We start from the raw sequence: 16,130 nt of genomic DNA on the forward strand, positions 1-16,130 counted from the left end.
CTAAATATTTCTTTGGTTTGTGTTGAGTTTTATTTGACTGATCCTGATCCTGTTGATGATGCAGCATGTTACTGATGTGTGGACATGAATAGGTGGATGAATGTTGTGCTGACATGTGGATGATGTGTGTAGAAGGCTGACATGATGATGATCCACAATAAGAGAAGGACAAAGTCACTGTGCTGCTTTTAGAGAAAAGCTGATTGATGAGGACAAAGTAATGTTGATCTGCACATTCAGAACCTGAACACATCTGATGGATCATCAATGATTTTATACACATCTTTGATTCTTTATTCAGGTTGAGGGAATGCAGTTTGTCAAAGATCAGCTGTGATTCTCTGGTCTCAGCTCTGAAGTCCAACCCCTCCCATCTGGAACATCTGGACCTGAGCAGGAACAACCTGAAGGAATCATCAGTGAAACATCTGTTAGATCTTGTGGAGAGTCCAGACTGCAGCCTGAAGACTCTGAGGTCAGTAGAAGGTTCCATCAGTCTCTGCTGCTTCCAGCAGTTTTCTACTAAACGCAGTCAGTATCAAAGCAAAGATCCAGTGTCTCCTGTAAACCTGCAGCTTCTCAGTGAAGCTGTGAGAGCAGAATGGAGACAGAAACACAGAGACAGCAGTCAGCCAATCAGAGGAGCCACAAGCTTGTTGTCATGGTGTTTGATGGATGTGAAGCCGACTGTTGTTGATGTGTTGATGTGTTGAGGAAATAAAGCTGAAGCCTGCAAACCAGCGCCTCTTATTTCACAGCAGCAGCATCATCACATGTAGGAACCATGAGGTGTTTGTACAGAGCAGAAGCTCTGCTCAGGTCCAGCAGCCACATCTGGATGTGTGTCCTTGTGTGTGCTTTGATCCAGATGTGTTGACTGCCAGCCTCCATGTTGGTTTGTCAGCTGATGTTTTCAGAGCAGATGAGATGTTGATGGACACTCAGAGACTGTTGGTTTAAATGGAGCAGCAGTAAATCCATGAGTGAAGAGTTTGTGCAGTAATGAAGCTTGATGACTGTCAGCAGTTTGTTTCCACTGTGGACTGCAGTGAAATGTGCAGAGAAACACACCTGATGCTGACAGTGTGTGCAGGTGTGTGAGCTTGGAGCTCAGTGTGTTCACTCCAACACGTTAACATGAAGCTGCTGCTCTGAACACGTCTGAAGTCCTGATGAGCTGCTCATCAAACTCATTCATCTCCTCTCATCTTTCTTCTTCTCTCTACAGCTGGAAGTGATGCTGATCAGGACGGTGTTTGTTCTGAGAGGATGAAGTGTGTCCTGATGATCCAGAGGTTGAAGCAGCAGCAGCAGCTGGTGTGTAGAGACTCTGACTGGACCATGTTACTGGGAGGTGGAGAGCTTCATGCAGCAGTGACTGACAGGAAGCAGAAGAAGTGGAGATGAGTGTCAGTGCTGCAGAATGAACTGATGTGAGAACAGCTGTCCAGCATGGTCCCTGTGTTCCTGTGGATGTGACAGAGGATCATCAGTGGATGTGGACTGTCAGTATTCATGGATATGGGATCCCCTAGTCAGCCATGAGGATAGGATTATGAAGGAGTGGCAGCAGAATGAGAGAGCACAGTATGATATTATAACCTGTGATTTATAATGCTATACGCTATAACCTGATGAATGTGTGAATCAACCAAATGCTACTTTTTTACTTTTTATCTTCTTTAATTTTGAAACAGTGTAAAAATCAGAAGAGTGCCTCATTCAGAAGAATGAAGGGTTGATTCTTTTTGGAAAAATGTCTTTTTTATACATTTTTATAAGTTGGTTGTTTCTTTAAATGTGTCCTTTTTACATTCTTTGATGTTGAACGATGAATACTGGTCTGATAGGGTTCAGAAGGAGAGGAGTGATTGTGTTCTTCAAATGCATGTTCCTGAACCTTTGTATCAGAAGTGACCACTAGAGGGCAGCACCTCACTGGGAGCAGTGAGGGCCTTGGTTAGCAGAGGGGTCAGGAGGTTCAGGTTTACTAGTACTAGATACATGAGAATGCTTTCAAGGTTTAGATTACTGTGAAATGTAGATGTTTACAGAAGAGTCTGATCACCCTGGGAAGATAAGGGATTACTGAACTAGTGAGTAATCTGGAGCTAAGATAGGTTAGTATTAAATAACGCCCGTAGAGGTTCATTAGCTCTGTATATATTTTTGGGGAGTTTCTTGTAAGTCTGTGCACATTGTGCAGAAATGTGCAGTGTGGGTGGCAGTGAATCTCAGACGCTGACATCAGCTTCTTCCATTTCCCGACTGGAGGTCTGTGCTGATGAAATACATACATTAATAGAAGGTTGAGTCTGGGTGAAAGGGCTCAACAGAGGAAGCTGGGGGGGTTCTGGTTCCTCTGGTGCACGTAGGGGCCATGAGGTCGGTGAAGTGCACAAGTGCAGAGGGGGGAGGATGTTTGCTGTAATCGCATATGTCAGTTAAAGTGTGACGTCAACACGTATGTAATTAGAATAAGATGTCACCACGTATGCAAAGTAAGAGAGATGTGAGGTATAAAATGTTTGTTTGTTTTATTTCATTCATTTGTAAAATAAATTCAAAAAAATGTTTCATGTAAATACAACAGTCACCAAACATGAATGAAAGGGAGCAGAAAGAAGACGAGTCTTATTATGTCTGCCTCTGTTGGAAGGAATCTGTGGGAGTTGTTGTGGGGTATCCACCTGCTGCAATCCAGACATCAGTCTGAGCACAAGGGAGGATTACCACGTCTGCAAAGAATAACTGTTCTGATGGAATGATGGATTAAAGGAACTGCTCTTTCTGCATTGTTGGAGGATTACAGAACTGGGATCTGGATTTAACACTGACTGATGGAACATTACTGGACTCTATTATTTCCAAAGGAATAACACCAGAGTGGATTATAACTAAGTTTATTGGCCCAAACAGCAAAATTGGATCCATGCAGATCTGAATCTGGACTAACACTCTCTCCAGCTCCCCCCTGGGTTCCTGTCAGGTTTCAGGTGAGCAGCTGGATGTGGCCACACCGTGCTGCTCTCCCTCCAAATTACATATTTTGGGTGATTATTACTCTTCTTTTAGGAAAGCATGGTACCAGTTAGGAGTTATGATGAGTGGTTTGAATATTATCTAATGTTTGTTTGTCTGGTGATTTATGCTTTTGCCCTGCTAAATATATTTTAATAAAACATTATTCTGCAATTAAAGACAACAAATTGCAAGTGCTATTTTTTATCCCTGAATGAATACTTATACATCTAGCTCTGGATGTAAAAAGTCAGATTACTGCGTGCATAACAACAGTAGAGGTTCTGAAAGGTTACCAAATTATAGGGGTCAGGTTGGCCCTGTATAAACATATCCTAGAGGTTGTCTATATGTCCATAATCTCTGAATTAAACCTAGCAACTTACCAAGTGCAAGATCTATGAGAGGAAAAGCTGCCATTAACAGGCGTGAGTGGTGATTAAGTTTAACTTTACCAAAGTGGCTACTTAGTTAAATTAATTATCAGAGGAAGCAGGATTAGGCGTCTGGATGTAGGCAGTGAGGAGCTAGGCGAATTTTCCTCGTCTACCAGCTTAACAGTTCTGCAGCATCCCTCTGAGTAAGATCTCAGGGGGTGGTGGAACCGGACCTGTAGGATGGAGAGCTGGTCCGGTGATTCCCTGACAACTGAATAACTTAATTAGGGGGTTACTGGCCCTGAGGATCGTCAGATTTTACCTTTAATTAATTCTTCAATGTTAGATCTGATTAATCTCTCTCTAGTAACAGGCTATGTACCACAGGCTTTTAAGGTTGCTGTCATCAAACCTTTGCTTAAAAAGCCCACTTTAGATCCAGATGTGTTAGCTAACTATAGACCGATATCCAACCTACCATTTCTCTCTAAAATTCTGGAAAGAACAGTTGCAAATCAATTATGTGAACACTTACAAAGGAATAATTTGTTTGAATGTTTCAGTCAGGCTTCAGAGTGCATCATAGCACAGAAACAGCTCTAGTGAAAGTTACTAATGACCTTCTCATAGCATCAGATAATGGACTAGTCTCTATACTTGTTTTGTTAGATCTTAGTGCAGCGTTTGACACAATCGACCACAACATTTTATTACAGCGTCGAGAACATTTAATTGGCATTAAAGGGACAGCACTGGACTGGTTTAAATCCTACTTATCAGATAGGTTCCAGTTTGTGCATGTCAACAATAACTCTTCTGAGCATACTAAAGTTAATCATGGAGTTCCTCAGGGTTCTGTCTTAGGACCGATACTTTTCACATTATACATGCTTCCTTTAGGCAATATTATTAGGAAGCATTGTATTAACTTCCATTGTTATGCAGATGACACACAATTTTATTTATCTATGAAGCCAGATGAAACTGATCAGTTAGCTAGACTGCAAGATTGTCTTAAGGACATTAAAACCTGGATGACTTTTAACTTCCTACTGCTAAATTCTGACAAAACTGAAGTCATTGTATTTGGCCCCAAACATCTTAGAAACTCGCTTTCAAAGCAAATAGTTACTCTGGATGGCATCACGTTGGCCTCCAGTACTACTGTGAGGAATCTTGGAGTTATTTTTGACCAGGACATGTCCTTTAACTCGCACATAAAGCAAGTCTGTAGGACTTCCTTTTTTCACCTGCGTAATATTGTAAAAATCAGGAACATTCTGTCTCAGAGTGATGCAGAAAAATTAGTTCATGCTTTTGTTACTTCCAGGCTTGACTATTGCAATTCCTTATTATCGGGTTGTCCAAATAGCTCTCTCAAACATCTACAGTTGATCCAAAACGCTGCTGCGAGAGTACTGACAGGAGTTAGCAAAAGAGATCATATTTCCCCTATACTTGCCTCTCTTCACTGGCTTCCTGTTAAATCCAGAATAGAATTTAAAATCCTTCTTCTGACATATAAAGCTCTTAATAACCAATCTCCATCATATCTTAAAGATCTGATAGTACCATATTATCCTAGTAGAACTCTTCGCTCTCAAGCTGCAGGCTTACTTGTTGTTCCTAGAATTTCTAAAAGTAGAATGGGAGGCAGAGCCTTCAGTTATCAGCTCCTCTCCTGTGGAACCTGCTCCCAGTTTGGGTTCTGGAGGCAGACACCCTCTCTGTTTTTAAGACCAGGCTTAAAACGTTCCTTTTTGACAAATCCTATAGTTGGGGCTGACTGGGTGACCCACAGGGGTTCGGCTTGTGTCTTCATTTGCACAGCTGACTCCCTCTTGGACGTCCCTTCGTTCTGCCTCTAGTCATGCTGCTATAGGCCTATAGGCTGCTGGGGGACTTTTCTTGACGCACTGAGCCCTTCTCTATCTACCTTTACATTTAATATGTATACCGTTATTGCAGTACATTCACTCTGTTTCCCCCTGTGCTATTTCTCTGAGTGTCCCTGGTCCCAGAGCTGGATGCTTCAGATCTGTGGTTGATGTTCCACCAGCTGGTCCAGTCTCCATCATGTCCACTGTGGGATGCTGCTGCTGACCTTCCTCCAGCCCTCTGCTTCCAGCTCCCCTTTTTCCACCAGTCAACTCTGCATCGCCTTCACTATACTGTTATGCTAACTTACATACTGTTTGAATTTTACTGCTAGCTATATATGGAGTATGTTTAATGTCAGAGCCGTACATCATCAGAGTAAACTATGAGTCAGTTTTCAATGTTAGCTTATACTTTGTCTGTGTCACATATCCTGTCATGCATGTATCCAAATGTGTGTTGTGTTTTCCTTGCTTTCCCACCCCTCCCTCTTCTCCCATCCCTCCCCCTTGCCCTCCTCTGTCCCTCTCAACCCCCCCGGCCAGCAGGCAGATGGGTCCCCCCTATATAGAGCCGGGTTCTGCTCGAGGTTTCTTCCCTGTTAAAAGGGTGTTTTCCTGCCACTGTCTCCTTTGGGCTGCTCTGGGGGTCAGGCATTTGGGTTCTGTAAAGCGTCTTGAGGCAATTTGATTGTAATTGATGCTATATAAATAAAATTGAATTGAATTGAATTGAAAATCTAAGTTGTTTATTAGAAATGTCTCTGTGTTAAAATAACGTTACGAGGTGAGCCGGATGGTATTAAGGGGTGGACCCCGGAAGCTGGGGGTTATGCCTGGTTGCTACGTGGCTATGGTTGCTAATGCTGATGGTGTTCCAAGCTCCGGTAATAAATGCTCCAAAAGGATGTTTCGTCTGGCAGTTCTTTAGAAGGCAGAACACTATAGTTACCACCAACGAGCCGTGCTAAGCTAGGCGGGCTAGCACTACCCGAGGCTGCCCAACCACGGATCGGCGGCAACAGAAACGGGTCGGTAACAGTCAGCTGAATGCACACAGTTGTTGTACTGTAGATTGTAAACCATTCATTCATTCATTCATTCAAACTGTGTCTGCTAATTTCAAACTGTTTTAAATGACTTTACAGTTGACTCCACCGTTGTTCTGCTGTGAGTAGTAAATGAATGTTCTGATTTATTTTTCACAAACTGGGCTCCCCTCACAATGAGGCAGTGGACATGTTTAGTTCAGACTTTGACTGCAAGTCCAGATGTGGAGGATGTGGAGACAGATGTCTTTCTATAAGTATCCTGTATAAAACTTTTCCAAGTTATCTGAACTTTATCAACAGCAACAAAAGCTAATGAACTGAAAACAGCAGGAAATAATAATAATAAAGCTAATAACGGCTTCATTTAACTGTTTTCCAGCTGCTTGTTAAACACATTTTGAAACTCTATGGAGGAACTACTGGTGGATCAGGTGGAGGTCATGAAGTCTTCTGCCCGGAGTTACCAGAGAAGAAAGAGTGTAAGAGATACTAGTTTGATTCATTCCATTGTGTGTTGTAAATAAAATGTGGTTAGAATAATATTGCCGGTCACTATGACATCATTTTTCTGTTACATTAGTAAATGTATTGATTTCCTGTACTGATTGTCTTCACAGCTGCTGGATGCCAGGAAGACGGTCCTTGTTCCAGACAAAGAGGACAAAACTCGTGCTGTGGAATGTCCAGCTCTCTCAGACAAACCTCTGACATTTATATGAAGCAGACGATGATGAAAACTCACAGATACAGTGTGGCCCCCGGTGGTGTTGAGGGAAAAATGTGTCCCTCTCTGTCCTTAAAGTGGCCCATCCCTGCTCTAATGGTTAACGCTGTTTAATGACTGATTCACATGTTGTAGGACTTCTTACTGCAGTGGAGATTGGAAAAATAAACTCCCAGAATATGACCAAAGTAATGATGAACACTACAGTTATTACATTTAAATTACAGCACAGATGAGCTGAAGAATAAAATCCTCTCCTAAAGCTGAAGTGACTGCAGGCCTTTTTGTCTTTCAGTGCTTGGAAAACTCTATGAAACAGGAAATCTGTTCAGGGTCCCTTTAAAATGAACCTCTGCTGCTGATGCTGATGCTGATGCTGTGACGTCTGTCTTCATCTCAGGTGTCTCATGTTCACTGTGAGGATCTTCTGAGTGAAGCCAACAGAAAGAAAACCTCATGTGGTTGTGAAGAAGGAGACTGAATGGACGACATCCTCAGTGAACCACTTCCTGTTTAACTTCCTCTGATGGAAGCTCAGACCTACAGTTTCAACCGTTTATTATTCTCTGTTCTTAGTATTCAGGGGTTCATTTATCACATTTAACTTCATCTCTGCTGTTGTAGCAGAATGATAGTAGAGTACATGATGCCATTATTTATAGCAGATATGCAGCATTTAAACATCAACACATTCAGGTCAAGAGCTTTCCTTTAGTGCAGAATAAAAACTACATTATTTAACAATTCTGAACTGTAAAGATGTGTAAACACATGTAATAAATGGATGAAATAAATACTGTGTTGCTGACAGTGAAGTGTAAAAACTGAACAGAGACAAGTTTTATTCTGAAGAGAGGAGCTGAATCTGCAGCTTTATTGTTCTTAATGGAAGCATGAGGAGGACGTGGTATTCACAGAATCAGTACATGAGAATGTAAATATCCAGGTTCATGATACCTTAGAGCATTATTACGCATATGATGGATTCTTTGGAGTGTTATCCAGATTTTTGAGCATTTAGAACATTCAGTATTTCTTCATTTTACCTCCAGAACCTTTGTTTCCCTTCATAAACTGCCTGGTTTGATTGTGTGTGGACACAAAGATGTAAGTCTGCTCATATAAAACAAACAGGAAGCATTAAACACAGTCGGCTCTGATGTGGAGGTTAGAGGCAGGAATCAGACTTTTATTGATCTCTTTGTTGGATCACTGCAGCAGCATCTACAGGGCAGTAGAATAAAGAAATATCACAGATTTAGGGAGTAAAACAAGTCAAATTACAGGGAAGAACACAGAGTTAAGGGTCGTTTAACTGTGTAACCAGAAACAGTTGTTTAGTGGATGAAATGCTGCACATGCTGCACATAAATCATCAGACTGTAAATAGAATAAGATGCTGTCTGATGTGACGTCCATCGATCAGCTGGATCAGTGTCGGGGGTCCTCCTGATGGAACGAGAAGAAAGAAATAATCATTAGAAATACAGGAATTCATTTTGACCACTTTTGTTCTTTAAGATTCGATTTAATTAATCATAATAGTCATTTTTGTACATCAAATTTTCAGAAATAACAGGAAAAAGTTCAGATTTCTGCTCGATAAAGTTGGACAGACTCATTATTCTGAGGAGGAAAAACTCTGTAACTGTGTGTTTTTGATTGTTTTCTGAGTTTTCTTCCATGCTGATGTCGTGTGTCTCCGTCATTCGTTACCAGAACGTTGATCCACTGGGATTCGGTGTAAATGTAAAGAGCTTTTCTGTCTGTTCTCAGAACCATCACGTTCTCCGACCGAAGCTTCCTCATCTCCTTCTCCCCGTCTGCGATAAAAACCTGCACAGAAATAACATGTTTGTTCAGTGAACATCTGAAAACCTTCAGAGCTTCCATATTTAACAGGCTACAGATTCTCCACTAGAGGGAGCCGTTCAGTCACACCTGTTCAAACTACAGGTAAGGACAGCAGCAGCTGCTGCAGCGTGAAAAGACAGTTCAGGGCTTATTCAGGCTGCTGGATTCCCATTTATTCATTTGGATGCTCATGGAGACGAGAACAAACCAGCAGATATCAGAGGTTTATTTGTAGTTTCTTTTCTGGACGGTCACACCTTCAGTTCAGTTTGATATCTGCTCCAAAAATGGATCCAAAATAAACCAAAGTAACTTAGAAAATGTACAAATGACCTGAAACCTGTCAGCATTTTTCCGTCTTTAAAGAATTTGTCCTAAATGCCTAAATATTGGTCTAAAATGCCAAAAAAAGTCCAAAATTATTTTCCAAATTAAACAAAATAACTTAAAAAAATATCCAAAATGACTTAAAATTTGTTCAAAATCATTTTTTAATGCCCCAAATGCCTTAAAAATGTTGAAAAATATTTAAACAATTGTCCAAAATAACTTAAAAATTGTCCATATTGACTTAAAACTTGCACAAAATCAGTATAAAAAATGTAATAAAATAAAAGAAACTGCCGTATGTGGCTTAAAAATGGTCCAAAACAACTTAAAAATCATCCAGAGTGGCTTGAAACTTGTCAAAGTCAGTTAAAAATTGTCCAAAATGTCTACAAAATCTCCAAAATTATTCCAAAATTATCCCGATGACTTAAAAAATGTCCAAAATAATTTTTAAAATGCCCTAAATGCCTTAATAATGCTCCAAAATGCCGCCCAAAAAAAAGTATAAAATGATTTAAAAAATGTTCCAAAATAACTTAAAAATGGTCCAGAATGACTTGGAACTTGTCTAGAGGCAGTTAAAAATTGCCCAAAATTATTAGAAGTGGTCCAAAATATCATAAAAGTTTTTGTTTGTTTTTCCAAATTATTTTCAGACTGAAATAAACAGAAATGTTCTGCTGAAACATTTAGTGAACTGATTGGTTGAAGGATTATTCATCCACAGTCTGTCTCCATGTGTCAGTTTGTGGACATATTTAAATATTAAACTATGTTCTTCTTCTTATTATTATTATAGAGCAGCTTAAAAACTGTTAAAGTATTTCTAAACTACACTTCAGTAAACTACTCGAGTAATTATTTGAACCATTAGATGTTTTCTTCAAAAACAAACACTTTAGTCTGAATTTATTTCCCTCCTGACTTCAGCTGAACGTCACTCCATCAGACTGATCAGTTAAAGTACTGATTATGACGACAGCCTTCACTCCAACAGGGTTCTAATGATCCTACTGACCGTCTGGATTCGGTCCTTCAGTCTCTGGGACGTCTGAACCTGTGGACAGCTGCATTCGGCTGCTGGACCTGGACTTCCTGCTTCTCCCTGCAGACCTGGAAGGACGAACACTGGAAGCAACACAGTGAGTCACCTGAGCTCACCTGTACAACACCTGCAGCATGATAACATCTACTGACTACATCCACTCATCTGCTCCTTTTGGATCGGTTGAGATTTCCTGATCTCCTGAAAACCACCAAGATGTTTGTGGTCACTCAGGCTGTCGGTCATGAACATTTTTCTTTAAGCAACGTGTAGAAAACGTTTATAGGAAACTCTCCATCCACCTCTCCATCCACAGCAGAACTCAGAGTTTTTTTAGTCGTCTTCTGTCACCAACCTTGTCCCGGGAGTCCAGAGTCTCCAGGCAGACCTGGTAGTCCTGCTGGACCAGGATGACCCGACTGTCCTGTTGGTCCATGAGGTCCCTTCAACCCCTGAACACAAAATATTCAGTCAGTCACTGGATGGATGGACTGAGATGCTGACCTCCTCCTTCACCAACTGATGAGCCTCTAACATCTGTAGAATCTGATCTGTGGAAAGTTCCACCAGACAAGGTTAGATCCCTGTGAACACCAACATCGAGACCTCTATGAACATCGAGACCTCTATGAACACCTAGACCTCTATGAACACCTAGACCTCTATGAACACCTAGACCTCTGTGAACATCAAGAGCTCTATGAACACCTAGACCTCTGTGAACACCTAGACCTCTGTGAACACCTAGAGCTCTATGAACATCTAGACCTCTATGAACACCTAGACCTCTGTGAACATCTAGAGCTCTATGAACACCTAGACCTCTGTGAACACCTAGACCTCTATGAACATCAAGAGCTCTATGAACACCTAGACCTCTGTGAACACCTAGACCTCTATGAACATCAAGAGCTCTATGAACACCTAGACCTCTATGAACATCTAGACCTCTGTGAACACCTAGACCTCTGTGAACACCTAGACCTCTGTGAACACCTAGACCTCTGTGAACATCTAGAGCTCTATGAACACCTAGACCTCTGTGAACACCTAGACCTCTGTGAACACCTAGACCTCTATGAACATCAAGAGCTCTATGAACACCTAGACCTCTATGAACATCGAGACCTCTATGAACACCTAAACCTCTATGAACATCTAGACCTCTGTGAACACCTAGACCTCTATGAACATCGAGACCTCTGTGAACACCTAGACCTCTGTGAACACCTAGACCTCTGTGAACACCTAGACCTCTGTGAACACCTAGACCTCTGTGAACACCTAGACCTCTGTGAACACCTAGACCTCTATGAACACCTAGACCTCTATGACCATCTAGACCTTTATGAACATCTAGACCTCTATGAACACCTAGACCTCTATGAACACCTCGACCTCTATGAACACCTAGACCTCTGTGAACATCTAGAGCTCTATGAACACCTAGACCTCTATGAACACCTAGACCTCTATGAACACCTAGACCTTTATGAACACCTAGACCTCTGTGAACATCTAGAGCTCTATGAACACCTAGACCTCTATGAACACCTAGACCTCTATGAACATCTAGACCTCTATGACCATCTAGACCTCTATGAACATCTAGACCTCTATGAACATCTAGACCTCTGTGAACACCTAGACCTCTATGAACACCTAGACCTCTGTGAACATCTAGAGCTCTGTGAACACCTAGAACTCTATGAACACCTAGAGCTCTATGAACACCTAGACCTCTATGAACACCTAGACCTCTATGAACACCTAGACCTCTGTGAACACCTAGACCTTTATGAACACCTAGACCTCTGTGAACATCTAGAGCTCTATGAACACCTAGACCTCTATGACCATCTAGACCTCTATGAACATCTAGACCTCTGTGAACACCTAGACCTCTATGAACACCTAGACCTCTGTGAACATCTAGAGCTCTGTGAACACCTAGACCTCTATGAACACCTAGAGCTCTATGAACACCTAGACCTCTGTGAACACCTAGACCTCTATGACCATCTAGACCTTTATGAACATCTAGACCTCTATGAACACCTAGACCTCTGTGAACACCTAGACCTCTATGACCATCTAGACCTTTATGAACATCTAGACCTCTATGAACACCTAGACCTCTATGAACACCTAGACCTCTATGAACACCTAGACCTCTGTGAACACCTAGACCTCTGCGAACACCTAGACCTCTATGACCATCTAGACCTTTATGAACATCTAGACCTCTATGAACACCTAGACCTCTATGAACACCTAGACCTCTATGAACACCTCGACCTCTGTGAACACCTAGACCTCTATGAACACCTAGACCTCTGTGAACACCTAGACCTCTGTGAACATCTAGAGCTCTATGAACACCTAGACCTCTATGAACACCTAGACCTCTATGAACATCTAGACCTCTATGACCATCTAGACCTCTATGAACACCTAGACCTCTGTGAACACCTAGACCTCTATGAACACCTAGACCTCTATGAACACCTAGACCTCTGTGAACATCTAGAGCTCTGTGAACACCTAGACCTCTATGAACATCTAGAGCTCTATGACCATCTAGACCTCTATGAACACCTAGACCTCTATGAACACCTAGACCTCTATGAACACCTAGACCTCTGTGAACATCTAGAGCTCTGTGAACACCTAGACCTCTATGAACACCTAGACCTCTATGAACATCTAGAGCTCTATGAACACCTAGACCTCTATGAACATCTAGAGCTCTATGAACACCTAGACCTTTATGAACATCTAGACCTCTGTGAACATCTAGACCTCCATGAACATTGTCAAGTGGGGCCTAGTTATTTGAGATCCCAGGAGCAACCACCACCTAAATAAAAGCTTTAAGCAAACCAATGAAAAGTTAAAATGAGAAACTATATAAGTTAACCACATGATTATGCTTATGCTTGATGCAAGAATGATTTTAATAGGCTGATATATATTCTGGAAATGATGATTGCTATAGAAGAGAATGATTTAAAATAAGTTATTTGATCATGCTAAGAAAAATTATTTAAAGAAGTGATTCAGTGTAACTAAGTGAGTTTTGAATGGAAGTAATCTGTGCTGTTCTGAGCTGTATGCAGACAGGATGGGAAAAGCAGAAGTCTCCTCAGAAATGAGGAACTTGGAGTTTCCACAGGATGACAGGATGGGCTCAGGCCTACATTGTCATGACAACTGAAGTGTGTGTAACAAGTGGATGTGTTAACAGAAAAGATGGAAAGAATGATGTATGCGTGATAGGAAGAAGGTTGTGTCTTAAACCTATGAATTAATTACCTGGGCGTACCTATTAGTTAGAATTGTGTGTGAAAATGTGTATGTGCTGAGCTGAAGCCGAGCTAGGGTATAAAACCCAGAGACACAGACACTGAATTCGGAGTTCTCCCCTGGAGGGGGAGATGCTGCTCGCCGGAGCTGCCGGGGAGCATCGCCAGAGTTCTGAAGAATCTTCACCGGACCCTTTTGCCCAAGAGACGTGAAGACAACGCAGGACTTAGGCTCCAGAGTTCGCTGAGAACATCGTTGGAGGCAAAGTCTTTTTCTGACTTTGTTCAACAAGCGAAGACCACACTCTGCTGAAGGAGAGTCCTGAGAGGTCTACAGTTACCCTGCAGAGATGAAGAGAAGACAGCACCTACGACATCCAGAGAGGCACAGGAGGAAGCAGCAGAGGGCTGCTCCACTCCAGGGGCTGGAGGACCCAGTGACCCACCACAGCCTGATGAGACGGGGGCTTTCCACCACCACCCGACTGAGAAGACAGCTGAGACGCCGCACTTGTGTTCCAGCTGCTACTAAAGATAACTGCCAGACCAACGATTGGCTATCGGGACCTCTCCACTCCCCCTGCCTATGAAGAACACCCTCTGCCCACAAAGAAGACTTCGTACCGAGTCTGCTGGTCCACAGAGGAGTTCAACTAGATGCAGGTGAAGACCGGGCGTGGCAGCTAAGGCCTGGCTGTCCGCTCTCTCTCCTAAATTTACTAATTAGAGAAGATTCTTAGGTACGCTCAGCTTAGTTTAATTTAGTTAAGTTAGAAATAATCAGAAATAATTAAATTGTTTAATCATGAATAATGCTGTGCCCCTGCTAATAATTGCTTAATAAAACGCTATATTGCATTTAAAGAGAAGTCTAATGAAATGATTATGATTCACCTATTCTGCATAGTGGTAAAAAGTTAAGTTGATTGTGTGCATTAAATCTAATGGTTCTTAAAGGTTACTTTAATCCAACTAGTTATTTAAACATTACCCCTGGGGTTAGTTATCCAAACCTCTAAAACGAACCTAGGAATATCAACAAGTGCCACAGTTTTAAGAGGAAAGCTGTCGTTAACAAACGTGTTCAATAAATCAATTCTACTACTTAGGAGGGCTGCTTAGTAAGAGAGTATTTATTGGAGTAAGAGGGGTAAGACGTTTGGAAGAAGACAGTTAGGACCTAGGCGAGTATTCCTCGACACCAGCTTAATTATTCTGCTGAAACCTGTTAGGTGGAATACTAATAGGCAGATAGAATCTAACCCTTTAAACGGAGAGCTGGTCCTGATTTAACCTGAGGCAAGGGTTAAAGAAGGCTATACTGAACGACATGGCGTCCCTGGGTGGGCAGGGCTCGACTAAGACAGACGCTAAAAAGGGACTCCTGTCAGATGATACTGACCGACATGGCGTCCCTGGGCAGGGCTTGACTACGACTAAGAGAGAAGCGCCCAAAAGAAGATTCTGAGGGTCCAGACCGACACCTAGAATCAACAGCCAGAGCCTTTCAGTGGAAACTGGGGAAGAGAGGGCGAATCTCTTCTGACCGAGGGTCCACAGCTGCGGAGATTGGGGAAGGAAAAGGACGAGACCTTCTGACCAAGGATCCACAGCACGGGTGATCAGCCGACAGAGAGACACGGGATCATCACGCCTGACGGGAGGTACAGTGAGAACCGCAGGCTAGAAGAAGCCGCAGTGACCTTGGGCCAGCGCACCCCAGGAAAGAGGCACAGCGGAGCAGCCAGACAGAGTCTGCACTCATCCCTGCTCAACGGTCCTACGAGAGGTTTTGAGGAAGCAGACAACTCGAGACGACAAAGACGATGGCTGAGGGCCAGCCAGAGAAAGATGTACTCGTCCCTGCCGAAGAAAAAGAGCCAGTTCAAGAAGACGCGAAAGTCGGAGGCTCCGATGAATCAGAGGAAGAAGATTCATCCTCCAAAACCCCAGTGCCCGGGGAAACAACGATCAGTGAAGTGGTAAGAGTCCGCTTCGCAGAGCTTCACCCAGGTTCCACTCCGGTGTACCAGATCCAGATTGTACTGGTAGGAGAGGGATGGAGCAACTGTCTGCAAGAGACACAGATGAGGAAATGAGAGTTACAGGACATGCTGCATCGCAGGGTGAGAGCTCAGACGCAGATGAGGAAGTAAGGCCAAAAATAGAGTTGGCCACATCAGCTGCAGGCACCCCGGCTGCAGAGGCAGAGAAGCGGCTGTAGAGGATGGCAGCTGTCACTAAGGAAATGAGTAATTGAAGCACCAGAGAGTCCAGACGAGATTGGGGGGCTCACTGATTGGGAAACGACGAGGTAGATCGTTTCGTCCAGAAGAGAAGAATTGCTGTCGGGATCGAGGAATGGGACCAAACCCCTAAAAGAAAAATTGTCCCAGAGAAGTACGTGGAAGAAGTGGTGCGGGTCGTACATGAAGCGCTTGGCCATGTGAGCACACTACCTACCCGTAGGGAGCTGGAGAAGCTGCAACTCTTGATTCCAGAGTGCCGTATACGACAAGTATATAACCACATGGATATTGTCAAG

At 42.7% G+C, this 16,130-nt stretch overlaps 1 protein-coding gene and 2 long non-coding RNA genes across 7 annotated transcripts in view; 1 reads left to right on the forward strand and 2 right to left on the reverse strand.

Moving 5' to 3' along the window:
- LOC127537039 (NACHT, LRR and PYD domains-containing protein 3-like) overlaps positions 1-16,130 on the forward strand; it is a 246,767-nt gene that overhangs the window by 18,084 nt on the left and 212,553 nt on the right. For 2 of the 5 annotated variants that reach the window (XR_007946361.1, XR_007946362.1), the window contains one exon: positions 1,229-1,295. Coding sequence is in view for 3 of the 5 variants with exons in the window: in XM_051958709.1 (XP_051814669.1) it covers positions 302-475; positions 1,229-1,238 (184 nt within the window). In the remaining 2 variants the exon portion in view is untranslated. Of the gene's footprint in view, positions 1-301; positions 476-1,228; positions 3,195-16,130 lie in introns of those variants that run through there. The other 3 variants (XM_051958710.1, XM_051958711.1, XM_051958709.1) reach the window with 2 other exon arrangements.
- On the reverse strand, positions 8,214-10,752 carry LOC127537053 (uncharacterized). Its single transcript, XR_007946447.1, has 4 exons — positions 10,636-10,752; positions 10,254-10,363; positions 8,768-8,887; positions 8,214-8,500 (listed from the first exon to the last, which is right to left on the reverse strand). It is a non-coding gene; the product is annotated as an uncharacterized LOC127537053 (long non-coding RNA).
- LOC127537058 (uncharacterized) lies at positions 11,216-12,355 on the reverse strand. Its single transcript, XR_007946453.1, has 3 exons — positions 12,309-12,355; positions 11,481-11,642; positions 11,216-11,282 (listed from the first exon to the last, which is right to left on the reverse strand). It is a non-coding gene; the product is annotated as an uncharacterized LOC127537058 (long non-coding RNA).

Source organism: Acanthochromis polyacanthus, chromosome 14 (genome assembly GCF_021347895.1).
Source record: "Acanthochromis polyacanthus isolate Apoly-LR-REF ecotype Palm Island chromosome 14, KAUST_Apoly_ChrSc, whole genome shotgun sequence".
Taxonomy (NCBI): domain Eukaryota; kingdom Metazoa; phylum Chordata; class Actinopteri; family Pomacentridae; genus Acanthochromis; species Acanthochromis polyacanthus.